Source organism: Neovison vison, chromosome 3, assembly GCF_020171115.1.
Source record: "Neovison vison isolate M4711 chromosome 3, ASM_NN_V1, whole genome shotgun sequence".
NCBI classification, from domain to species: domain Eukaryota; kingdom Metazoa; phylum Chordata; class Mammalia; order Carnivora; family Mustelidae; genus Neogale; species Neogale vison.
In genome coordinates this window covers 226,030,740-226,055,716 of record NC_058093.1, presented here as the reverse complement: position 1 = coordinate 226,055,716, position 24,977 = coordinate 226,030,740, and the positions used below count along the sequence as shown (strand labels likewise).

General features: G+C 55.4%; 1 protein-coding gene across 5 annotated transcripts; it reads right to left on the bottom strand.

Moving 5' to 3' along the window:
* Positions 1 to 244: 244 nt before the first annotated feature.
* MSI1 (musashi RNA binding protein 1) lies at positions 245 to 23,889 on the bottom strand. Of its 5 annotated transcripts, none has more exons than XM_044244150.1 (15): positions 23,596 to 23,889; positions 21,673 to 21,713; positions 21,019 to 21,100; positions 20,836 to 20,920; positions 17,905 to 17,946; positions 16,231 to 16,323; positions 12,600 to 12,648; positions 11,275 to 11,357; positions 10,686 to 10,803; positions 7,570 to 7,650; positions 6,213 to 6,269; positions 3,004 to 3,072; positions 2,046 to 2,233; positions 1,554 to 1,617; positions 245 to 460 (listed from the first exon to the last, which is right to left on the bottom strand). In XM_044244150.1, the coding sequence occupies exons 1-14, from the start codon at positions 23,601 to 23,603 to the stop codon at positions 1,576 to 1,578; spliced, it is 1,038 nt and encodes a 345-aa protein (XP_044100085.1). In that variant the 5' UTR covers positions 23,604 to 23,889; the 3' UTR covers positions 245 to 460; positions 1,554 to 1,575. The 5 variants fall into 5 exon arrangements, with proteins under 5 accessions (XP_044100085.1, XP_044100082.1, XP_044100084.1 ...); XM_044244147.1 differs by lacking the exon at positions 23,596 to 23,889 and adding an exon at positions 21,873 to 21,955; XM_044244149.1 differs by lacking the exon at positions 23,596 to 23,889 and adding an exon at positions 21,873 to 21,955 and having other exon boundaries at positions 2,046 to 2,200.
* Positions 23,890 to 24,977: the final 1,088 nt, after the last annotated feature.

Sequence of the window (24,977 nt, the reverse complement as noted above, 5' to 3'; positions counted from 1 at the left end):
TAAAAAAAAAAAAAGTAAAGAGAAAAGGAGGGGAAACCAGAATAAAAAACAAGCATAGGGCTTGCGGCCTATAGCAGACCCCCTCCGCCCTCACTCTAGCTATGCACAAATACAAAAGCCTTCTGGGGGGGGAGGGTCCTATGGGGGCGCGGCAGGAAGGGAGGGGCACAGACCTGAGAGGGGAGAACCAAGGGGGTGGGGGGGCAACCGGCTAATCCAAAATAAATAAAAGCGGGCAGGAGAGGCAGGTGGGGGAGGGGAGCCAAGGGCGGAAGAGAGGGAGGTTAGTAGGGGAGCCAGACGCTGTCCGGGGGCAGCAGGGCAGGGGCCGGGCCCAGGGAGTGGGGGGCAGGCAGTAGCGGTCCGAGTCGCTGCGGGGGAGGGGGCGGCGGCTGCGGCTGAGGTGTCCCCGCCCCCTCGCTGGCTCACTGTGGTCCTCAGTCAGCTGCAGGCTGGGGCGCTGGAACACAGCAGGAGGTTAGGGGGACACAGGGCGGCTACCTGTCTCCGCCCCCGCCTCTCTTAGGGGCTCCTGGAACGCAGGCATCCTCTCCTAGCAGAGCTCTGTTCACACACTTCTCAGGCTCTATTCCCTGTGAGGAATGCCCTTTCCCTAGATTCTTGCATGACTGGATTTATTCAAGTGGCGCCCTCTTGCCTTCTCGGAGGCACTTTCTCTGAACTTCTAATCTCAAGCAGCCTCTTCACACGGAATTTGGAAGTTCATCATTGGTCCACTTGATTTTTGTCTGTAGCATAAGAGGGGCCTTGTCTGTCTCCTACATCCCTCTTTCCTGAAACAGTGTTCCACTAATGGTCGTTGGAATCAATGCAGGAAGGAACAAACAAAATGCCCCAGGTTCACCCAGGATCCCCCTGTGACCGTGTACAGAGTTCTTGCTCTCTCTCTCTCTCTGGACATGCATGTATGATGACAGCATCCCATTTTCATGGCTGTGTAATATGCAGGTGTATGCATATGCTGACTTAGTACCCACTCTCCCTTTGATGGGCATTTCAGTGTTTTGCAGTTCTTAAATTTTTAAAAAAATTTTATTTAAGTAATCTCTACACCCAACATAGGGCTTGAACTCAAGACCCTGAGGTGAAGAATCACACCCTCTTCCAACTGAGCTAGCCAGGTACACCGATTTTTTGCAGTTTTTAAAATAAATGCCTAGAAGTGGACTCGTTGGGTCAAGGGCATGAATGTTTAACATCTGGATAAACAGTGCCAATCTGCCCTTTGGAAACCCTGAGACAAGTTACCTGTTGCTTCCCCTACACCCTCATCAATGTTGGGCATTAGGCATCTTAAAAAAAAATCTTTGACAGGTGGCATGGACTGTCTTAGTGGTTTTCATTTACATTTTTTATGTAGCAGGCTGAGCAGCTTTTCAGGTTCATTGACCACTGAGGTCATGAAAGTACTGTCTCCGCCCTGTACCGTGGGCTCCATGAAGGCGGGGACAAGGTCTGCGGGCCAGACGGCGCTGCCGGGTGCCAGCCTCCCCAGTGCCACCCCCACCCCAGATCCTGGCCCACCTCCTCACCTCCTGCCACCTGTTTCCTGCTTCAGTGGTACCCATTGGTGAAAGCTGTGGCAATCAAGGGGCCCTGGGAAGAAAAGAATTTGAATCCTAGAATTCCTAGGGATGCAGAGAAGGCCCAGGGGCTCCTTTCTTCTGAGGAACACCGAGGGTGAGGCACAGACCCTTGTCTAGCCCTGCCATACTGCCCCCACTGCAGACGCAGGAGAAGACGCTCTAGGGTGGGGCTTGGGATCTGCGTATTACCAGTACCCTGGTAAAATGAGGGCACCCCTGAGCTAGAATCTAGCCTCCAGGTGGCCAGAGACAGTGAGCCTGCGTGATATCCCCAGAGCCCGCCTCATGCCTGGCCCACGGATTGAATGATGAGCCCCACTGTTCCCCCTTGGTGACCGTCTCTTTCCATCCATCCTCCCTCAGCCCCCTTCTGCCCCTGCAGACAGACAAAACCTCTGCCTCCTCCAACTTGTGAGTCTTCCAGGACTGGCCACTCACCCCAAGACTGTGGCCAAAGCCGGTGCTGGGGGCGGGGCTAGCAGCGCTGATGTAACTGCTGACCCCTGAGTCCTGGTTGGCTGCCCCATAGAGCTCGGCCATGGGGCCAGGGCTTGTGGTCCCCAGGAAGCCCCCTGTGCGGCTGGGAGTTGAACCTGGAGGGGGAGCCATCGTCCAGGGGTGAGAGCCTGGCAACCCAGAAAGAAGACGGTGATAGCCCCGGCGCCCACTGCTGCCCCACGACACCCCTCCCCCGGCCGCAAACAAAACCTATTCCACCCACTTAACATGACCTTGAGCCTTCCCTCTCCCTTATCCCTACATCCCAGCGGGACGGTGGGTCCACTCTCTGGAGGTCTCCCCAGGTCCATCCACCGCCACCAGCTCGTCTGTCCACTTTGTCGCCTCCCCATTGACCTCCAGGCCTCCCCTCCTGAGCCCCTGAAAACTCTCCCCTATCTGGCAGCCCAGTGCATTTTCCCCGAATTGACATCGCTCCACTGCTTCAATGTTCTGTGTCTCCCAGGACCTGGTTCCTCCTGCTCAACCTCCGCACGCCCTGTTCCTGTACTCCCCCCAGGCTAACTGGCCTCTGCGTGGGACACTTTTCTTCGACTTTGCCTTCAAGTTGGAAGTTAAGGGGTGTGTCCTCCTGGAAGCCTTCCGGAGAGGCTCCGGCTATGAGCACCTCTGGTACCAGGCTCCCTCCAGCAGAGCAGGCTTGTCCTTCAGAATGCCTGCCTCTGTCACACCTGATGCCCCCACCAGCCTGTAAGCTCTGGAGGACAGGAGCCTCCTTCCTGGCTGGCTCGCCAGGTGCTCTGTTAATACTTGGGGAGCAAAGGAATAAATAAATAAGTCCTTCTGAAAAAGGGTGGCAGTAGCTACCTCCTCTCCCCTCTAGACTTCTCTGCCCCAAACACCTCTCCTCCGCTTCCTGAACCCCAGAAGTCCTCACCTGTCCCTCGAACCACAGCTGCCGCTGCCGCCGCTGCCGCCATTGGTCCGTAAGCAGTGAGAGGAATGGCTGAAAGGAAAGGTATGGGCACTTCAGTGTGCTGGGTGAGGGGACTGGAGTGGACAACGGAGGCCCCCTCTGGGCAGCATCGAGGCAGAAGGCACTCCCTTAGGGCACCAGCTGTGCCTTGACCCACAGAATGGGTGGAGAAAGGTAGGAGAGTGGACAGCTTCCTAGCAACGGACTCAACCTCAGTTTTCTCCCACCCCCAAACTCAAGTGACACACCTGAACAACACAAGGTGGGGAGTGGGGCACCCCACCCTGAGCTGCTCTGAGCGATGTCCCCTTTTCTAGAGAGTGCCGTTGGCCAGATGGGACCACCTAGCCCAGAGGCCCCCAGGAGGTGATGGCCAGCAACCCAACCCCAGGCGACTGCAACCAATGGCTGACTGACATGGGGTATAAGAAGCCAGGCCTGTTGCCTCAAGGTGGGGCCAACACTGAGATGCAGTGCCTGTTTCAGAGCTCCCGGTGGGATTGGGAGGAAGCCAGACTCCAGTCCAGGCCACAGTTGGGCTTCAGCCCTTCTGCCTCTCCTGTTTCACTCACTGTCCTTCTCCTGAGGCCGCACCCTCGGTAAATTATATGCACCCAATTCCCCGCCTCAGGGCTCCCCGCCGTTTCCCGAGAAAATAACCACTATCTCCCCCAAGTTCCCCTAGCTCCTTTTCTCGGTTCCCTTCTTCAGATACAGATACTGCTATATCCTTGTTTGCTGTCCACCTCCATGGCGCCCAGCACCCTGTCTTACACACAGTAGGTGTTTAATAAATGCTGAAGGAGTAAAAGGAACCTCTTCTTTTTACCCCTAACATATCTCTACACCCAATGGGAGGCTTGAACTCACAACCTGGAGGTCAAGAGTTGCATGCTCTAAGGACTAAGCCAGCCAGGCACCCCTGATAGGCTCCTCTTCTTTTTTTTTTTTTAAAGATTTTATTTTATTTATTTGACAGAGAGAGATCACAAGCAGGCAAAGAGAGAGAGAGGAGGAAGCAGGCTCCCTGCGGGGCAGAGAGCCCGATGCGGGACTCGATCCCAGGACCCTGAGATCATGACCTGAGACGAAGGGAGCGGCTTAACCCACTGAGCCACCCAGGCGCCCTAGGCTCTTCTTCTTAAATAAGGGGTTGGCTTGAACCTGGAGCTCCCTGGGGATGCGGTAGTGGGTGAGCGCCCTCTACCGTCTGGCTCTGCCACTGCAGCCCCTGAGGCCGCACCCCACCCAGAGTCCTGAGTTGGCATTTGCCCTCAGGAATACAGTCTCCCATTCCAAAATGCACCCCGTGGGGCTGTTTTGGTGACCTTGACGCAGAACTGGTACTGGATTGGGGTTAGGGACTCTGGATATGGCCCCTGAACAGCCTTGGGTCTGGGAGATTAAAGTCTGGGGACAGCATGATTCCTAAACTGTGGAGGAGCCTTGCCTAAGAGCCAATACAATTGGCTCCTCACCCTGACGTCCCCTTCCTTGGCCACCCTCGCTAAGGCAGCCTCCTGTCCTTGGCCCTAAGGCCTTAGAGCATCTCCCTGTTTTATTTTCCCTGTGGAACTTCTCACCCTCTGCAATTACTTCATTCATTTGTTTGTCTACTTATTTACTGCTCTCTCCACTGAAATATCAGCGCCAGGAGCCAGGGACCTTGTCCGTCTCATTCATGGCTGAATCCCCACCTGGAAGAGCATCTGGCATGGTAAATGTCTCCTGAATGCCTGAAGGAAACACCCACAACCCTTGAAGGCAACACCCACAACCCTTGAAGGCAAGAGAAGCATCCAAACTCCAGGCCTCCAGGGAAAACCTCCTCCCCTACACCAACCCAGCCACTGAGGGGACCTGTCTTCTCTCAGTTCTTTTAAGGGCAGGGGCTGGGCTCTGTCTGGTGCCTGGTTCTCGGTCTGGTTAGACATTTCCACAAAGTCAGCGCAGCCAACCTGAGTAACTGCTTATCACAACTGTAAGGAATTACTCATTTATATAATAAGTATTTGGTTTCCTCTCTAGACTGCACGTCCTGTGAGAGCAGGGCCTGGCCCTGTCTTGTCCCTGCCATGCCCCTGGGGCCTGGCTGAGTAACCCACGTAGTAGGTCCTCAGCACAAAGTTCTGAAATGAGGAGAAAAGAAGCCTCCTTCCAACATCCCCATGGCGGGTTTCCCAACTCTGTTCAGGGAGAGGCCTCTACCACCCGCACCTACAGGGCTCTTTACTCCCTCCCCTTTCCTCACCCCCTAGTTTTCTGCCCCTTTCCCCATTTTGGGGGACCCTCCGAGCACCCCTTGGAAGGAAGGTGTCATCGCAAGCTGCATCCATGCTCACGTCCTCCACACACGGCCAGGTTGGGGGGGAGAGTCTGGGGTGAGGTGGGGGGAGAACCAGGTTGAACAGAGAAACCCCCTGCAGCCCACCTTCACTGCACATGCCCCACCCCTCCTCCCGGTCTTGGCCACGCCCCCATCCCCCAAGCAGGGGCTGCGGGTCCCAAGCAAAAGCTGCAGGGGGAGAGATGGCTCCGGAGGAGGCCAAGCGCGCCTTCAGGCAGCTTGTTCCGAAGCTGCAAACGGGCAGCCTGAGGGCTGGATTTGGCCCTCACAAAGGTTTCCTTTGGCCTGCAATGGTTTAACAATTTTGAATTCGTTGCCAACATCTGAGAACTATTGAAAAATCCATTCAGAAGCAAAAGCTGGGTTTCTGGCTTCCCTCAGAAACGGAGATCTCCGAGTACTAGGTGGGCATCCCCTCCAGGCAAGGGTCGGCTGGCACAGAGTGGAGGCATGCGCACTCCAGAGTGTCCAAGACCCCACCCGGCCCACTCTAGTCTGAGTGTGAGGCCCTGGCGTCTTCACTGCTAAATCCCAGAGTCTAGTCTACTCGGTGCCTGGCACATGGGAGGCGCTAGATAAATATTTGCCAAATAGATGAATGAGTGATTTCTCCTCCATCTGCTGGGCTTGGCCCCATGCCCCACCCTTCAGGGCCATGAGCTACACAGACTGGCCAGGGCCCGGGCAGAGTCTGTTGTCCCCACAGCCAGAGCGCTGCTGGACAGGAGAAAAGGGTCCCACTAGCTTTCCCCAGGGAAGGCCCCTGGGTCCTTCTCTTTCTCCCCGTGTGGCCTATGAGGTGTAGGAAATCCGAGCGACTGACCTGTAAGCTCGGGGAGGACTGGGGCGCTCGGGAGAGGGGTCCGCTCTACACGGAATTCTAAAATGAAACGTAAAACAGCTTAGGAAGATCCAGGGGAGGCCCCTGGGGCACAGCCCAGGGAGGACGGGTGCACCCACAGGGACACTGGGTAGGGGGAGAGGCCATGCACAGGACCCCAGAGCTGGGATGGGGAGAGCACGGTGCCCAGCAGGCAAAGGTGGAGAAGGCAGAGGAGAGACAGAGAGAAAAAGAACAGGCAGAGTTGCCACCTACACCCTGGGTGCTGGCCAAAGCCAGAGCGACTGCTCTGGTGTTTCTTAAAAGATGTTAAGATTGCACCAAAACGCCAACCAGAATCCTCCTCTTCTCCTGTGTGTTTGTTTGTTTGTTTGTGGGGAGGAGCTGGCGAGGCAGCACTGATGAAAAACCGAGACCCCAGAGCCTGTCAGGCTCAGGCTGGGTTCCCAGCTCCACATCCTTCTAGATGATGGGTCGTCTTAGCATGGGTCGCTTTGCTCTTTGGGACTGTTTCCTCACCTGTAAGATGAGGACGTCCGTCCCTCCGTGAGTGTTGTCAGGATTAGACAACATCATGTCGAGGAAGGACGCCAAACTGGACAGCCCAAGAGGCAAAGGATGCAAGTGCTCAGGGACCCTCTTAAAAAGAAAAAGGCTCCCCCCACCAAAAAAAAAAAAAAATCAGAATGGAAAAAGAAAAAAAAAGCATGCAAAAATTTGATGTCTGATATTTCAAAGAAAACAACACTGAAGACCCATCATGGCAAAATTCAGAGCTGTGTTGGGCTTCCTGCCACCTACTCTAAGGTCTAGTGTTATTTTTACTTTTGAATTACAAATGAGGGTGATGATCATCAAGGTTTTGGATTGCTTTTCTGCATGGGGGGAGCGTGAAAAGTCTTGTGAGCCTTTAGAGGGCTCAGCGGAGCACGTGGTCATTGTAAGTGTGACCATAAAAGACACAGCTGGCGTTGGCCCTCAGGGAGGCTTCCACCACAAGTCTGATGCTTTCTTTGGTGGAAGTGGCAACTCAGAATGGCCTGAAGAGGGGAGAAAAGGCAGGATGCAGGCAAAGATCTGCCTGAGAGAGAACCGTGCCATGCAGGACCACGTGGGGGGGGGGACCCCGGGTGGGGGGTTCCCACCTTCTGGGGAGGAGTGGGGGAGGGGATGGGTGGGGAGAGGTGCTTCTTCCTCAGACATGCCCTTCCTTCCAAGCCTCCAGCAGGCAGACCCCTCCTCCCCCAGCCATGCACCCCCAGACACCGCCCTGAGGAGTCAGACTGCACGGGGAACCGGGGACATGCTGGCAGCAGAGGGACAACCAAGCAGGACTTACCGGGGAACTGGTAGGTGTAGCCAGGGGCGAGGCCTGTGTAACTCCGGCTGGCATAGGTTGTGGCCTGGAAACCGGGGTAACCTGATAGGATGAGGGGGCTAGTGTCAGAGGCCTCACCTAGTGCTGCGACCCTGCTCAGCAGGGAAGGATCTGAGCCACTCTTTTCCCTCCCCACCTCACAGCACAGTTAACAGCCACATTTACCAAAAACTTTCTGCATGCCAAGCCCTGGGCTAAGCCCACTGCATATTTCAATCTCTCCTTAAGCCTCACAGGAATCCTAAGAGGCAGGTACTATCAGGAACCCCATTTTACAGATGGGGAACACTGAGGCTCAGAGAGGTGCCACACTGGCTGAGAATAGTCCAAACCCTGACCAAGACCCTTTGTGCTCTGGCTCCTGCCTCCCTTCTGTCCTCATCTATACTCTCCTCCAGGCACACTGGCCTCCCTGCTGTTTCTCAAAGCCACCAAACTCCTTCCCACCTCAGGGCCTTTGCACAGGCTGTTTTCCTCTGCCTGGAACACTCTCCCCCTGCCAGTTTTTCCTGTGACTGTGTCCTTGTCATTGTGCAAGTCCCAGCTCAAATGTCACCTCCTTGGAGAGGTCATTCCACAAGATTCCTCCCTCCCATCAGTTACAATATTTATCAATTTCCCCATAGCACCAACGATAACATTATCTGAACAGGGCTTTGTTGTTGTTGTTGTTTTTATTTTAATTAATCTCCACACCCAACACAGAGCTCAATCTCAGGACCAACCCTGAGATCCAGAGTCACACTTTCCTCTTAACTAAGCCAGCCAGGAGCGCCTCTCAGGGTTTTTTCAAAGAACTGATTTTCTGTCTTCCCCATCTTTTCTTTCTTTCTTTCTTTTTTTTTTTAAAGATTTTTTTATTTATTTGAAAGACAGAGATCACAAGCAGGCAGAGAGACAGACAGAGGGAGAGGAAGGGAAGCAGGCTCCCTGCTGAGCAGAGAGCCTGATGTGGGACTTGATCCCAGGACCCTTAGATCATGACCCGAGCCGAAGGCAGAGGCTTTAACCCACTGAGCCACCCAGGCGCCCCCCCATCTTTTATTTCTTATCTCCAGGACAAGCCCCTGGTTCCAGCTACATGTATGTAGCTAATATGTAACTGCAGCTTTGCCAGAAAAATCACAGAGTAATAACAACAAGCAAAAAGAGCAATAATGGTGTCACCGGGATTTGCATTCAGAGTTAACTGGTTCCAAGTCTCTTCATCCCTCTTCCCTTCTTTGTCATTTTTAAAATGGGGCAAAACCAGCTAATGAATCACCTTGAAAAGAAAACGGATCTCAGTGTTCCAGACCGAAGGAGGCTAACGAGACGAGACAACTGAATGCAACATCGGGTTCTAGGCCGGATCCTATCTGGGGGCAAAAACATGCTATAAAGAACATTACTGGGGGCGCCTGGGTGGCTCAGTGGGTTAAAGCCTCTGCTTACGGCTCAGGTCATGATCCCGGGGGTCCTGGGATCGAGCCCCGCATTGGGCTCTCTGCTCAGCAGGGAGCCTGCTTCCCTTCCTCTATCTCTGCCTCTCTGCCTATTTGTGATCTCTGTCAAATAAATAAATAAAATCTTAAAAAAAAAATTACTGGGCCAACTGATCAAACTGGGAAATAGATTAAAATATTGGAAAACATAATTGTATGAAGTGGATTATTATCATGTGGCTTCATGGACAAAAGACCCCTAATCTTAGGAAATAACACATTGAAGTATTTATAGGCTAAGGCCATAATGCATGTAATTTAAGCCCAGATGATTCAGGGGAAAACCACCAGTGTATTATGTGTGTGTGTCTATACATTTATATATCCACACATATATACGCATACAGAGAAAGCAATGGGTAAAAGCAAATGGGATATAATATTAACCATAAGGTACATGAATATTCTTTGTATCACATTTTTGCAACTCTTCTGAAAGTTTGAAATTACTTCCGAATAGAGAGTTAAAAGAAAACTTCAAGCAAAACAGTGCCCTGTGTGGATGCTGCTTTCCTCTCCCACTCTATCTGTGATCCCAATCCTGACCCCTAGCCCATGCCATGGCCCCGTGCCCCCACCACCACCTCTGAATTCCCAGAGCTCCCCTTCCTCCGTTCCTGGCAAAAAGGCTCCTCTACACAGTTCTCTTTCTGTGTGTATGCATCTTGTCTCTCTAGGGAGACAGTGAGCTCCCTGGGGCGCCCAGCTCAGATGTCACCCCCCCTCGTTGTGGGCCCCCAGCACTGTTGGCTCCTGCTTACCTTCCAAGGCTCATGGTGCCCTGCACTTACTCCAGGGGGCCTCCTGGACCATCAGATGGGTTTTGGGTGCCTCCTCGGATCTCCCACAGCCTCCCAACCAACGCTATGCTATGAAACTACTGACTCCTGCCTCCTGCTTGATGGGAAAGCCCAGGAGGGCAGGGCCTGCCTCTCAGAAACTGCTCAGTGGGTATCAGTTGAGTGAACAAAAAGCAGCTGCTTTCTTTTTGCCTTCCCCAAAGTCTCTGGGTCTTTGTAAATGCTCTCCCCTCTGCCTGTAACACTGCACCCTTCCTTTCTCCCCAACTTTCTGCGACTAGCACCCACTCAACCCAAAGCCCTCAACTTAAATGGAACTTTCTTTCTGGCTTCTCCAAACCTCCGTCCCAGTTTCCTACGCCCATGCCCTCTGCGCCCCCTAAACTCCATCCAACCCTATTTATTCATATTCTTACTTGTTTTCCCGCCAGACCACAAAGCTCCAAGGAAAGTCACTGCTCTCTTTGCCGGCACACTGCCCTGCATTTTATAGTTGCTCAATCACTACGAGTTGGATGGATGGATGGATGAACAAGTGGACAGATGGACAGAAGGATTGATGAAGAAGAAGAAGCCGGGCCATTTTCTGGCTACCACCAGAGGGCAGCACCCCACAACCAAATTGCCCCACCCTGGGTGGGCTGTGAAGCTTGAGCTCCTCAGTCCCCACTCCCGCCCAGGGTCTCATGCAGGAGGGAAGCCCACAGAGGAGAGGCAACACCTACGCAGCCCCTGGGAGCCCTGGGAGCAGTTCCGGGCAGGAAGTAGCCACAGGTGCAGGCCTAGCACATACCCAGCATGCCGATGCCCAGCATGAAGGCGTCCATCCCATAGGGCATGACTCGAGACCTCCCCCGGGCTGAGCCCGTTGGCGACATCACCTCTTTTGGCTGAGCTTTCTTACATTCCACCTGCAATGAGACCTGAGGGTTAGTCCCTCCTCCAGACAGCAGGGTCGCAGACCCTCTGGTTCCCTAGCAGGCCTCCTGTCTGTTAGGTTCATAGATACCATTCATGGAGTGCTTGCTGGGTGCCAGAGATTACGTAAATGGTTTTGCAGACTGTATGTAGTGGCTTACACCAAACCCGTGAGGGGGGTACTACAGGCACAGATGTGGAAAAGGGCTCTAAGCAGGAGGTCATCTGCCTAAGGAAGAGACTGGCAAGTGGTAGAGTAAGAAAGGTTAATCGGGCCTCTCTGCCTCCACCAGCCATGTTTTATAACCACAAGGAGACACAGGCTTCAGTGTCCAGATCTTCAAGGGGTAGGAGAACCCAGCTCTGCCCCACGGACTGTGATTCCCTTCTGCCTGCCTCTAGAACCTCTGAGAACCCCCTGCCCCGTCTCTCTCTGCACCTCTAACCGTCTGGTCCCCCCTCACCATTTTGTTGTTGATTTCATGAAAGTGGATTTCGCACACTTTCTCCACGATGTCCTCGCTCTCAAACGTGACAAACCCGAACCCTACAGGGCAAAGGTGGGGACAAAAACCAGGGTTTATGGTCAAAACCCAGCCCCTAGTGATACCACACCAGCACTCCTCTCTTACAGGCCAGTGCCTGAGAGTTAACAAAAGCCTCTCCCCACAGCCTGGGAACCTTTCAACTCCCTGCCTGCTGAGGCGGGGTTTCTAGCCCCTGCATTACAGATGTGAAAGCCAAGGCTCAGGGAAGTGAAGTGACTTGTCCAAGGTCACACAGCAAATTAGAAAGCATTACAGCCATCATGAAAATACACTCAACGTGCCTTTTCTCCTTCTCAGGTGCTTTCCAAAGGAAGGAAGAGCACACGCAAACAACTTATGTACATTTACACAGAAGCGTACACACACAAACCTATGTTTGTACACGATCACATATATGTATGACAGATGCCCCCACAAGCGTGCATATGCACACGCGCGTGCACACATACACACACACACACACACACATCCCTAGGGACCCATATATCATACAGATACCTGGCAGCACTCACAAAGGCCCCCTCTACACGTGAATAGTTACCCTGACACACCAAACACATACAAATATTCAGACACAGACACCATCGCACGCACAGATACAAATACACACATACATACAAACCTACCTACCCCAGCACATACCCCAATCCCCAAACAGGCTAATACACCCTGAAGCAACTGGAGAAACAAACCATGTCCTCCCGGGTGTGCCCCAGGGGTTGGAATGGGATTTCTCAGAAGGCAAGGCCCCTGGGAGAAAAACAACCAGGCAATGCACACTGTGGCCCAGATGCTCACAGGTTCAGGGGCAAGGGGGTTGGGGGCTGGGCTCAGCCCGCTGGTGGGGGTGGAACATAGGAACAGACTGCTGGAGGCTGTGCAGTCAGCCTGACCCTGGGGCGGCCTGGCCTAAGCTCTGGTTACCAGGGACAAGGTAAAGCCCCAGCAGACACAGGCTGGGCAGACAGCGGCTGGGGTGGGGGTGGGGGTGTGTGGGGAGGGCTCAGTTTGGAAGGGGGAGGTTGCTCCTCTGCTCCTCTCGGGTGTCTGCAATTGGGCGAGTTTCTAGCACAGGAAACGGCGGGACAAAAGCCTTCTGTAAGACCAGGCCCCAGAGAGGATGCAGATCCTTGGGGATAGGATGTCAGGAGGCAAGATGAAAGGGCAGCTGTGACCTGCAGCCCCCTGACTGACCACAGGCCCCCAGCCTGGCCTGGGGAGGGGGAGGGCGCCACACTCACCTCGGTGCCGATTGGTGGTTTTGTCAAACATCAACATGGCATCATCCACCTGAAACAGAGCCTGCCATGGTGGACCCACAAGAGACCAGGGTACCCGCCACAAGCCCGCAGCAGGGGCTCCCACACCCATGTGCCTCTCGTGCAGGCTAGGCTTTCGCTTTGAACCTGCTCCCAGTGTAGGGGATGACTTTCCATCCACTACCCCACCTGGATGCCAAGGCACCTCCCAACCAACCACCAGATTCTTGATGGACAAGCCTGCAATAATGAAGCACCAAATACGTGCCTGCCACTTGGCCCCATCATCCTCTCTACAGTCCCGGCAATGTAAGAGCCACGTTCTGTAGATAAGGAAATGGGCTCAGAGAGGTAAAGTCACCCACCAAGGTCACACAGCAAATCCTAGACCAAGCCTGGGAGGAGGAGGAGGCACGGAGTGGGTGCTAAAGAAGGAAATATGGGAGCAAGATAGAAACGGGGCAATGAAAGCCTCTTCCCTTTCTGCAAAAGGCCAGGAGGACAGCAGCCACTCCAGCCAGACTTGACTCCCCTCTGCTGGTACAGATCTTTTCCTCTAATTGAGGTTTCCTTTTGCTAGAGGCTGTAATTAAAGCAAGTAGAGTTCAGTGCCTGGACTGCTTGCCTCCCACTGACTGGGGGAGGGGCAGGGGCTGAGGAAGGGGAGTGGGCTACATGATCCCCCCTCCCTCGCACCCCAGTCTTCTCTTCTTGCTACTCCCTCAAGGCACCCCGGAGGATACATGGACGGCCAAAGGCTTTAGCTTCCCTCCTGCAGTCCCATTTCCCTCCCTTTGCCTACAGCTGGGACTTCCTCCTTGTCCTCTTAATTCTTCAGCCAATGTCAGCCACCTCATGGGGTTAAGCTAAGGTCTGATTTGTCCTTGGTGGAAATCAAGGGCTGTTTCTGTACTCTGCCCATCCCCATCCCTCCACCCCCCCAATACACACATCCCATTTTAGCTGCTGATCCTCCCCCAAACGGTCAGACACCCAAGGGATGAAGGAAAAGTTCCTGAAGCCATTGGGTACAGCCTCTCCTCCACTCTCCTTGGCTCTCTTTCCAGCCTGTCATCTGCCTCATTAAAGTGGCGAAGGCAGCCTCTGAACAGGGTGGTCCCCCAGTTCTCCTGAGGTGCCAAGCAGCATCAGGTCTCTGACGCTGCCCTGGGAGATCCAGGACTAAGCCAGGAGGTAGCGGGGTCCCTGGAGGATCTCAGAGGGAAATGACACCTCCCCTCCCCAAGGAGCTTCCTGCTCCAGGGGCCTGCGGCAGAGTACCCCTGCCACTCTCATCCTTATGGACCCATTCTGCGTCCAATCCCAAATGAGCTAGACCGGCCAAACTGGACAGAAACTTTGGGCTCCGCACATCTTTCCCTCCCTCTTGTTTTAACAATGGAAAAGAGAAATCCAGAAATCCAGTTGTGATAAAAATACAGGCTGCAAGTAGGACAGACTGGAAATGGAATCCAAGATCCTGCATTTGGGTAACCTTGGGCTAGGTTTCCTCATCTGTAAAATGGGTGTAACAGTGTTTATCAATTATATAGAGGAGATAAATGACATAGCACCTGTAACACGAACTCACATTACCTGGGATACAGTAAGTGCTTAATAAGTAATAGCTATTATGACCTTTATTAGGGAAGGGCTTACCCCACAGTCACATGGGGGAAAGAGAAGGAACAGCCCAATACCCCTTGCTCTTGAAGGTTCCCTGAGGACAGCGCCCAGGTCAGCTATGGTGATGGCCATCCTATCTAGCACCTTGACTTGTACTCAGTAATTATTTTTGAAATAATGAATAAAAGCCACACCCACTTCCTTAATCCTATATAGCTCCAGTTTCCTGCCTGACCCACAGAGTGATTCAGCCCAAATCCAAATTCTGGCCTTCCTTCACCCAACCATCCAACTGCACCACTCCTGACCGCCCAGATCCTTCAACCCCGGCCTTGGCTGGACAGACCCCTAAGGAGGCAGTGGGGTTGAGGCCAGGGCAAGGAGCAAGGTAAGTGGCTGGGGGTCCAGGGGACCCCCACTGGTGTCCCCTCCTGGGGCCAGCTGAGAGGAGGGAGGCTCCCAGCCCAGTGTCCTTAATAGGCTTTGGTCTCCATGGGAACCCGGGGGCAGGGGGGCTCCGGCAGGGGGAGGGGAGGCGGCCGGGGCCTGCTGACCAGTGGGAGCCGCCAAGTTCGGCGGCCGCTAAGCCTGAGTGGCAGCCATGGCGGCTGACCATTGTTCCCCCCTCGGCGGCGGCCCCTCGATCCGGGCGGGGGGCCCCCTGCCGCGGGGCCCTTGGCATTCCCGGCTGTCCCCCTCGCTCCCTGGCAGCCTATTCTCCGGCTCCCCCTGGCCTCCCCGGGCCGGTTTCACATGCCAACGCCGATTTAGGCCCGAACAAAAGACGCGGCCGCTGACGGCTTCTCCTGGGGCCCGGTTGCCATGGCAACGCCGGCCCCGGGGGCAGGCGGCCTCCAATCACAGCTGCTGGATCAGATTAGTGCGAGCTCTAATGCTCGGCGCTCAGACACAAAGACACCCCGCCGGAGCCGAGCGGGCCTGCTGCTTCCCAGGAGCGCCCTTCCCTCTGGGGCCGAGACCGCCGACCTGCCCTCCGTCCTGTACCCGGGTCCCCACGGAGGCGCCTGAGCCTAGGCCTCTGGCCCCCACGCCGCCTGCAGCCGCTGGCCAGGGGACCTCCCACCCTCTCCTCTTCTCCCCTAGAGACAGGGCCCTGGAAACCCACCCAGTCCCCAGCTCACATCCCATTCCCAAGGCTGCCGCCCTTGGCCTAGCAGGCAACTGAAAACGCCTCGATGGGCAGGTAGAGACGAAGCCTGTAGACTGTCTCACGTTATGGAAGACCAGGGACATTAAGCATTAAGCACAGCAGACCTCCTTCACCACCAGTCTTAAAACTTGGCCCCCTCTTTGCCATATCCCCATGGGACCCTGATGCTCCCATCACTCACCTTTCTGGGGACACCCTATTGTCTGACGATGCCACATCTCCTTCGTAAACTAAACGGTCCAGAAATTTAAGCTCAATGCACTTCAGAGCTGAGAGCCAATCTGCTGGGCCTGATCAGGAATTTAGGGTGCTCTCCTCAGTGACCCCCCTCAAATAGCTAGGGAATCAGCACCTCCCCCCAGCTCCCACCTGTGCAAGCAGGGTGCTGAGTGCAATGGGGAATCATATTTATTGCCTCCTTATCATCCTCACCAGGAAGAAGTGGGGGAAGGTGCAACCGCCCATGGCTTGGACAGGTGCAAACTCCCAGGAGGCTAAGGGGTGACTAGATTGAACTGGCTAGGGGAGAGCGGCCTCCCTTGGGAGAATGAAGATAAGCAAGAGAAAAACACAGGAGAAGGGCAACAACAGGGACAGCTACTGTGTGGCTTCTCTCCCTGGGGCTGTGTCCAGAGGCTGGGGCCCACAGACAGGACAGGAGCCTGGTCTCACCCACAAAAGGACCCAGTCCCCTTTTCACCCTTTTTTTTTTGCAAGAATTGGAATGACCTGGCTGGACTCTGCCCGGTACTGATTCTGCAGGGCTTCCATAGCCCATGAAAGCACCCCCAGCAAGCACCCCCAGTTTTGACCCACCTTCCCGAACTGTTCAAAATACTGCTTCACGTCCTCCACCGTGGTGTTCACTGACAGCCCCCCCACAAAGATCTTCTTCGTTCGAGTCACCATCTGTTAAGGGGAGGGAATGAGAAAGTGGGCATCTGAGTCCTGTGGCCTACTGCCACCAGCAGGGGCTCGAGCCCTCCTGCCAGGGCACCAGCTGACAAGCTCTCTGTGGCCCTAGCTACTCAGAACCCCCCCCCCACCAAGCTCCCCCATGGACCCCCGCCTCTAGGCCTGTCATGGGCAGCTGTGCACCCCACACGCTGGCTGGCTTGAGTGTGCCTCCCTCCTGCCTCCATCCCTGGGGTCTGTGTAGGGGAAAATGCCTTCCATAAGGACCAATGCAGGAAAGGGGGTGGGTTAGTGACCCAGACCTATAATGTAACTCAGAGACCCCCACCAGCACCCCTGAGAGAGACCGAAGCCCATCACAGGGCTACCCTGAACTCAACGCCGACATTTTCCTCCTCAACCTCCTCCCAAACCAACCTCTGGCAGCCCTGTGGCCCCAGCCCCGTTTTAGGAAGAACACATGGTCCTAATTACCCCAGGAGCGCATGGCTAATCCACAGCAATTCCCAGCCCCATCCTAACACTAAAGCACCTTCTGTCACCAAACTGCTTAATGGAATTAACCCAATTCCGACCATGTGCTCCCTGGTGCGGCTTCCTTCCAATACCTGCTCCATAATTGCTTTCAGGCCCTCTGCTGGATGGATCCTTCTAGAGATGTCCCCTTCCTGTCTCCTACAACTTGTCCCTCTCCCTTTGCTGTGGCGGGAGCCGGGCACTATGGTGGAAGCCACTGGCTCAAGACCTTAAAGCATCCTGGTTCCTACCTAATCCCTCGCAAAGGGGGAAAGAGATCTCCTGGAGGAGGACCTAGTCCTAGGACCCGAGTCAGTAGACTCAGGGGTCTTCCGTTCCCTGCTCTGTAATCAGCCTTCCTTCCTGTCCCCTATATTTAACCATTTAAAAATTAAGATTTGGCTAGTAGCCTTGAGGCCTGGAATAAAATCTCAGACCCCTACCCTGCACCAAAAGTCTTGAATGCTTCATAGCTCAACTGCTCAGAATTCACACACACCCAGAAAAACTCACCACCACACTGGAGAAAGAAAACAGTGGGAGGGCAGCCACTCACCCAAGTTGAAAGACAACAGGTGACCAACTCCATGCTCCCTTCCCCCTTTGCAAGCTGAATACAGCAAACTTGTAGGTAGGAAGGAGACTGGGGGTTAAAGACAGCTCCCCGGCCTGACTCTAGCTCAGCCTCAGGGGGTGTCTGTCCTGGGTTTGACCTCCCCAGGGGCATTGGGTTTAGAGGCTGTGATCTATGAGGTCAGACAGAAGTCGACTCAGGATCTGAAGGGTACTGGCTTCAAATACAGGACAATGAATCCCCCAGAGGGGTTCCTCCTTCTTCCAACACATGCAGCCCCCTCCCAGTTCATCCCAGAGCACAGATGGGAAGAGGCAGGATGTCTTCAATTCACAAAGCCAGGACATTAGGGATATGTCTTCCCATCCCAGTCTATTCCAGAAACACTCCCAACAGAGGTTCCAGAAGCATCTCCCATAGACGGGAATGCTAGGGAGACCCCCACCTGAAGTAACACGACTCCTCCCAGACACAGACATACCCACCTTAGGCTGTGCTCGCCGAGGAAAGGCCACCTTGGGATCAATCTGAAAGAGAAGGGAGAGGTAAAGGGACCTTGGTTCTCGCACTTCAAATGGGTGAGCACACAGCCTTCAGCCCTGAAGACTTCTCTCATCCCAGGACACAGAGGTGACACAGAGGGGACAGGAATCACCACAGCCTCTAGCCGAAAAGTGAAGTGGTTCAGCATTTAGGCCCTAGTGCCAGGCTGCTGGGTTCAAATCCCACTTACATTTTTTCCCAGCTGTGAGACCCTGGGCAAATCACTTAACCTCTCTGAGCCTCAGGGCCAAGCTTTCCTGCAAAACAGGCAAATAGTAACACCCATCCCAAAGGGTTTGTCCCCAGACTCTTTGAGATAATGCTTACAAAGCACTTGACAAGGTGTTTGGCTCACAGCAGGAACCCCAACAAAGTAAGCAAAGTCTTACTCCTTTGAGCACAGGGTACTACTTGAGGGCCCTTCTCACCTAAATGACTTCACGCAGGTACCTGTCTAGGTGAGGCATGCAATCCAGACTTTGGAAGCCTTGTGGATGGAAATACTCTTTGCTTTAAGGTAAGAGTTCATAAATCACCAGGAATGGACTCAGTTCTATTCCCTCAATACCATCGACATCTCACAGCTCTCTTTGAGGCTGCAAGCGAAAATGCGGCCAGGCCTGGAGTGAATCAGAGCGCGGGTTCTGGTAACGTGCAAGGACATGGGACTTGGACTCCATCAGAAATTCTGGGTTCCAGCCCAAGCCTCTGATTTTGGCAACCTGCCCGTCCCTCTAGCCTCAGTTCCCTCATCTGCAAAGTGGGGGTAATCACACGCACTTTTCCCAGGGGCAGCCATGGGGAGTCAAATGAGATAACAGGGGTGAAAGCAGCCCTTTGTGAACTGCCCTTCATTGAGCAAACAAAGGTGCTATTGCCAGCAGGCCACCTTTGCCCTTGGCTGTGAACAACCAAAGGAGAAAAGCAAGATGCACCTGGGTGCTCCTGGGTACTGATAAACAGCAAAAGCCAGGGCAAGAGACATGGTGATCAATGCAGGACCGATGGGGCCCGGTCATTCCAGAGTTTCTTGCCACCCACTTGGGTGGATATCACTCAGAAGTTCACCAGCAAATTGCAGGGAAGGTCTACCTTGTTCCTTCCGTTCAAAACTCAGCCTCATTCTAGGCAACTGGCTCTGGCTCCTCTCTGCCTAAATGGCATGAACCAGGGATCAGCCTCCTTGGGCTCTCCCACTACACCTGCCCACAAAGAAGGAACCTCTAAAATCCATGCTGGGGCAATGTCTCCTCTCTCCCAAAGTCCCACTGGGCTCCAGGGGAAATCACAATTGCCCATTTCCCCTGTCTGAAGGTGTGATTTCGTACCTCTATGGACATTTTCATCCTTCTCTTTCTCCTGGAAGCAGCCTCCCCAGCCACCAGAGCACCTCAGACAGTCCCCCTGCGCAGACCCTGATGGGGAGATGGTACCCAAGCCACGTCCCACAGACCCACGCACACCCGATCCCTGACACACCCCACCTCCACTCTGACTCACGGCTGGTAACATAAATAAAACCCAACAAGTAAATAAAAGGTGAAAGTCAGAACCCAAAATAGACTCCCCACAATAAACCTCCCTCCCACCCACCCCCCATCCAGGCCAGCGAATGCCAAACACAAAGCCCTTGCCTTTTTGAGTCCCAAACCCCAGAAGGATGCCCATCACACCCTCCTTTCCCTCTTCTCTCTTCTCCTTATCAGTCTTCCATGACCCCGCCCCCACCCCCCCTCCCAAGCCCCAGTCCCTAAATCTCAGCTTCCTGAGCGCTGCTGAAGCCATCAGTGCATTCTGAGGACAGGGGATGGTAGGAGAACTGGCAGCTTGATGGCAGATAATCACCAAAAACAATAGGCCACTGTCTCTCCATTCCCAGCTTGGGTCACTCACTCTGCGCCAAGAAGATCCTTTCAGAGCCGGCAAAGTTGAGGCCTGCCCTCATTTGCTCATTACTGTGAGCAGGAGTGGGAGCCACTGGGCAGAGATAACAGGAGCTGGGGACAGGCGGTAATTTAGCAAATTCTTGGGCACAACCGGCTATTGTTACAGGTAAACAGGAGCCAGGGACTGACCCAAGCAGGGAGGCCCAGAGCTAGAGGAGAGTGGGGGAGTGTGGAGAGAGATCACACTGTCCCAGCCCCCTGGCCTCCGGTCACCCCATCACAGAGTAACCCCTCCTCTGATTTTCTCCTTTTCCCTCTCCCTTAGAGCAGGGGCCTGGGCCAGCGCCCCCTGGAGGGCCCAAGACACTGGGGAGCAGTGGGACAGCAGTAAAATGTTTTAGGAGTTTGAATGCCAGAAAAGCAGCCTCTCCTCGGATCCAGCCCTCAGAAGGGTTGTTTCCAGGCAAGCTAGTCCCCTTCTCATAAATCCCTTCATGGGCAAAGCAGGTTCCTGTCTTCCACACAAAGCGGGGAGCTCATAGACCAAAAGGGGAGGGGAGGAGAGGGGGACTCAGTGATGCTTTGCTATTGGTTTGGAACCGTGGTGGTGGGGAGTCAAATACTAGAGTCCAGAGAAGCCACGGGGTGGGTCTCTGCAACCCTGACTCACCCAGTCTGGGCTAGGGGAGGGACCTAGCCCCACCCCAAGCTGCTCTGGGAGGCACCAAGATTAGTAGGTACGGGGAGGGGCTGGGGGATGTTAGCATCTCACCGCAGGCCTGGGATTCTTCTCCTCTCCCCACCACCCCCGACTCTAGTGACAAAGTTTCGGAGCTTGGTAGCCCTTCTACTCAGAAAACTCCTTCCTTCCTTCCTTCGCTCCTTCCTTAAGAACCCCATCCAACTGTCCTCTGGGGAGAGTCCTGACCCTCTCCTCCGGCGGCCTCCCTCTCCCAAAGGACCCCCGACGCCCGGAGGGCCACTCACTGTTTTGGAGTCGAGCTCGTGCCGCGACTGCGCCAGCACTTTATCCACCCCCGCCTGGTCCATGAAAGTGACGAAGCCGAAACCCCTGCGCGCGGTAGTGAGGGAGAGGCAGATGGTTACAAGGCAGTGAGTGGCGGTGGAGGGGGGCGAGCCGGGAGCAGAAGGAGGGGGTGAGGGGCTCACCTGGATCTCTTGGTCAGAGGGTCCCGCATCACCAGACACTCCTTCACCTCCCCGAACTGGCCGAAGTATTCGCGCAGCCCTTCTGTAACCACACACCCGCCTTCGGACCAGCTCGGGGCCCGCGCCCTTCCCCCCTTCCCCCCTTCCCCCGTCCTTTGCCCCCGGTGACCCCGCCGCGGCCCGACCGCCCCCGCGCCAAGCAGCCTGCGCACTCTCCACTGCCCCCCCCCACCCCGTGGCCCTCAACCAGTTCCCGTGGAGCCTTCTGGCGCCCACGGGGGTTCCAGGAAGCCGAGGGCCGAGCTGGGCTGGAGGGGGGACGGCTCCGGCCGGGTTCCCGCCGCTCCGGGAGCCGCCTCACAAAAGTTTGAGCCGCAGGTGCGAGCGGAGTTGGCGCTGCCGCCGGCGGGTCCCGGGGGCCCAGCCCACCCCCGCGATGCCCCCTGAACCCCTCATCTCCTCCCCTCCACCCGCTGGGCCGTGCGCGCTCGCCGATCGCCCTGCGCTCTCGGGGTCCCCGGGCGGGGCGCGAAAGAGGGCGCGGGGGCGCCCGGGGTCAGCAGGGCGCAGGGCCGGGCTGGGGTGTCCAGTTCCGGGGCGCCGGGGGGTCCAGGGTGCCCTGCCTGGCCGGCGGGCGCTCCCGGACTCGCTCACCCTGCGTAGTCTGCCAACTGAGTCCCCCGATGAACATCTTGCTGCGGGAGGAGGAGAGACACAAAGGGCCCGCGTGAGCGCCGGGCGCCAGGGCGCAGGGGGCGCGGGCCCGGGCCCCGGGGAGGCCCGGCCCGACCCGGATCGGCCATGTTGGCGGGGCCGGGGCGGGCGCGGGCCGGGCAGGCCGGGCCGGGCCGTACCAGGGGTCGTGCGGCGAGTCCGGGGAGGCGAGGCCGGGCTGGGGCGCGTCAGTCTCCATCGGGAGCCGCGGGCGGCGCGGGCAGCGGAGCGGCGGCGGCGGCGGCGGCGGCAGCGCTCGGCGCGGGGCAGATGAGGAGCGCGGCGAAGGGGGCCGGACGGACAGGCCATGCTGCCCCCTCCCCCGACCCCGCTCGGGCGGGCGGGCGGGGACGGCCGAGGGGAGGGCCCGCCGGGGGCCGACCTGCCGGCTCCTCCCCCCGCCGCCCTGCGCGCATAAAGCCCCGCGCTCGCCCGCGCGCCCGGGCGCCCGCGGAAGCGGCGGCGTCCGGACCCCGCTCCCACCGGGCTCTCGGGTACCCGAGGGCGAGAGAGACCCCGAATCCCGAGGCGGGCCGGGACCAGGGCGCGGCCGCACCCCCCACCCACCCCAGCGCGGGGCCGGGCCGTGGGAACGCCCTCCCGGAATGAAGCGCTTCCCGGTGCCTTCAAGGTAGCTCGGTTCCGGATCGGGGACCCCCTAGTCCTCCCTCTCAAGTCCCCGCTATCCAGAATTTAAGAGCCCCCCAATCTCCCTGGGTCGGGAGGGAGATAACCCCAGTGCCCCCCTCCATGCGCCCCGCGTTCCAACTGGTGAAGAGCCCTCCATTCCCCCAGTGGGAATGAGAAGCTGCCCTCAATTTCCTCAGAGCCTGATTCAGGTCTGCCCCTCAGCCGCCCTCAGCCCACTCCCAGTGTCCCATATCCTCTGTATCCAATCTGGGGGACCCTTCCAATGCCTCGCGTCTCGAGTGGGAAGACTCCATCAGCACCCCAGTAGAAACCGTGTCAGTTTCCTGAATCCCTTCTCGGCCCCTGCTGTACTTATTAGCTCCCCCAAATCCCTCCTGTATGGTCTACTGAGGACCCCCCCCCCCAATTTCAAGTACGGGTTTCCAGTTTAATGCCACCCGCACCCCCCAGTGTGAGGACTCTTCACTGTTTCTCGCACTCCTGGCTCACTTGTCAGCCCTACTCAGACTTCTGTTTGGATTCGGGAAAGCCGGTTCCGGACGCTCACCCGTCCTCCCCACCGAGGCTGGGGAAGAGGTCAGTGCCGCTTAGAACCTCCCGTTTCCAGTTTAGGAGGCCGCCGGCTCAGCTGTGCACCTTTCCCTCCGAATGACACCCCCCCTCTTTTGCAGAGTTCTAAGCCCAGCCCCATCGGATTGGAAGACCCTCACCTCAGCTGCCTCCCCACTGCGTTTGGAGTTAACTTCTCTCAGTCCGCCTCAGTTTGAGACCTACTCCCCAAGAAGGCAAACGTCTTCACTTCTCGCTTCCTCATCCCTACGCCTCCATCTCCTAAGTCTCCGAAATCCCCTCCCATACTTTTACCCTAGGCTCCTGGGAGCCACGTCGCCCTCCCCCAAAACTCACTCCCTCCAGCCCTGGAACCCTAATATCCATTCTGATCAGCTCCAGGGCTAGAGGCCACCCTCCCTGTCTCCAGCTCATCAGACCCATCTCCTTTCCTCGATTCCCTGGCTGAGACCAGCCAAGAAAGGGTCAAAGCTGGAGGCCAAGAGAGCCACTCCCCCCACACCCCCGATCCCTGCTAGGGATCTCATTGCCACAGGAGCCCCTCCCTCCCAACTCACCTCCCACTCGTTCCCCCTTCTCTACCTTAAATCCACCCTATATAACCCAGCGACAACCCTAGATGACAAACCCGTTGCTGCTTACCCTGACATTCATCCTTCAATCATCTACCTTTTATTAATGTGCACAGCAGCTCTGTGCGGCATAACCCTGACCTCTGGGGCGGTGCCCATCCCCCTCTTCTCAGTATACCTTCCCTCCCCCTCCCCCAAGCCACCCCACATGTAAGAACAGTGAGAGACTCAAGTTAATGGTTTCCTTGGGGACCTTCTGGGAACACTCAGCAGGTATATCCTGCCACCCTGTGCGCATAACACTAGAAACAAACTTGCTTTTTCCTGTTTTTATTGTCCTACTTACCCCACAGCTTCTCAGCATCCCCTGGACTGGGGGTGGGGGAGGGCTCCTCACCCAGGGCATTTCTCACCACCTCACTGCAAACTGGAATATCAGGTGTGTCCTGGGAGTGACACAGATGAGGGTCAGCAGGTAGCGAATCAGGTGTTAGGGAACGGGCTATTGGTAGGTTTAAACTTCAGGTCCCTTGTGGGTAAAATGGGCCCAATGGGGAGGTGCGGGGCAGGGGTGGGGATCAAGTGAGCACTGATTTGTGTGCTGATGATGTTGGACACGTGGCTTGGAGGATAGGAAGCAGGTAAGGGTCGTTAACTTAGAGCCAGTTAAGGCGGCATGAAAGGTACATGGAGATAGGATCCATTGATTAGCATTCTCATTCAGGTTTTCAAAAGGGGCAGCATCTCATCTAGTTGTTGTCCCTACCTGGTTTGAGGCACAGTGGACTTACAGTGGACTTATGAACCTGCTACCATAGGTTCATCTCAGCCTAGCTGCTTCAGTCCACTTTGTTCCCAGTAGGGGTAGCCCTCATAGGACAATGCAGCTGTAAATGCATGATCCTTGTAGTAAATTGAGGATCTCAGTGGTATTAAGGAAAAATGATCTTCAGAGCAACCGGCCCAGACTCCAGAATTAGGAGATTAGAGGATGCCATTCCAGCTCTTTCTCTCTCCTACTACACACACCAAGCATCACTCCGAGAAGGAAAGAATAATTTGCTTTATAGTGTAAAAAAAAAAAAAATCCTTCCAGAAACCCAAGGGACAAATGACATTATGCCCAAGCACTCGGATGCAAGTTGGTACCTTCATTTTTTCTACAAATATTTATTGAACACCTGCGACCTGCCAGACATCACCTTGAATGCTGTATTCCTAGCACTACCTTTGTGAAACTTGCTTTCTAGAGACAGAAGTCAGCTAACAAACAGGTAAATAGATAGGTAAATAAATAATATGTCAGATATTCGTACGTGCTGTGGAGAAAGGAAGGGGGATAGGGAGGTTAGGAGGCATGGAGAAGAGGTTGATAAGCAATTTTAAATCAGTAAATTTATAGGGAGGGGTGATGTTTTAGCAAAGACTTGTAGGAATGAGGTACATTAATCT

Excerpts from the sequence above, each read along its gene's own strand:
- MSI1 (XM_044244147.1), bottom strand. The coding sequence starts at position 21,931 with ATGGAGACTGACGCGCCCCAGCCCGGCCTCGCCTCCCCGGACTCGCCG. Across the intron at positions 6,270-7,569 it reads CTACACCTACCAGTTCCCCG|AATTCCGTGTAGAGCGGACC; the intron begins GTAAGTCCTGCT and ends GTTTCATTTTAG. Across the intron at positions 1,618-2,045 it reads GCTTTGGCCACAGTCTTGGG|GGCCCCTTGATTGCCACAGC; the intron begins GTGAGTGGCCAG and ends TTTTCTTCCCAG.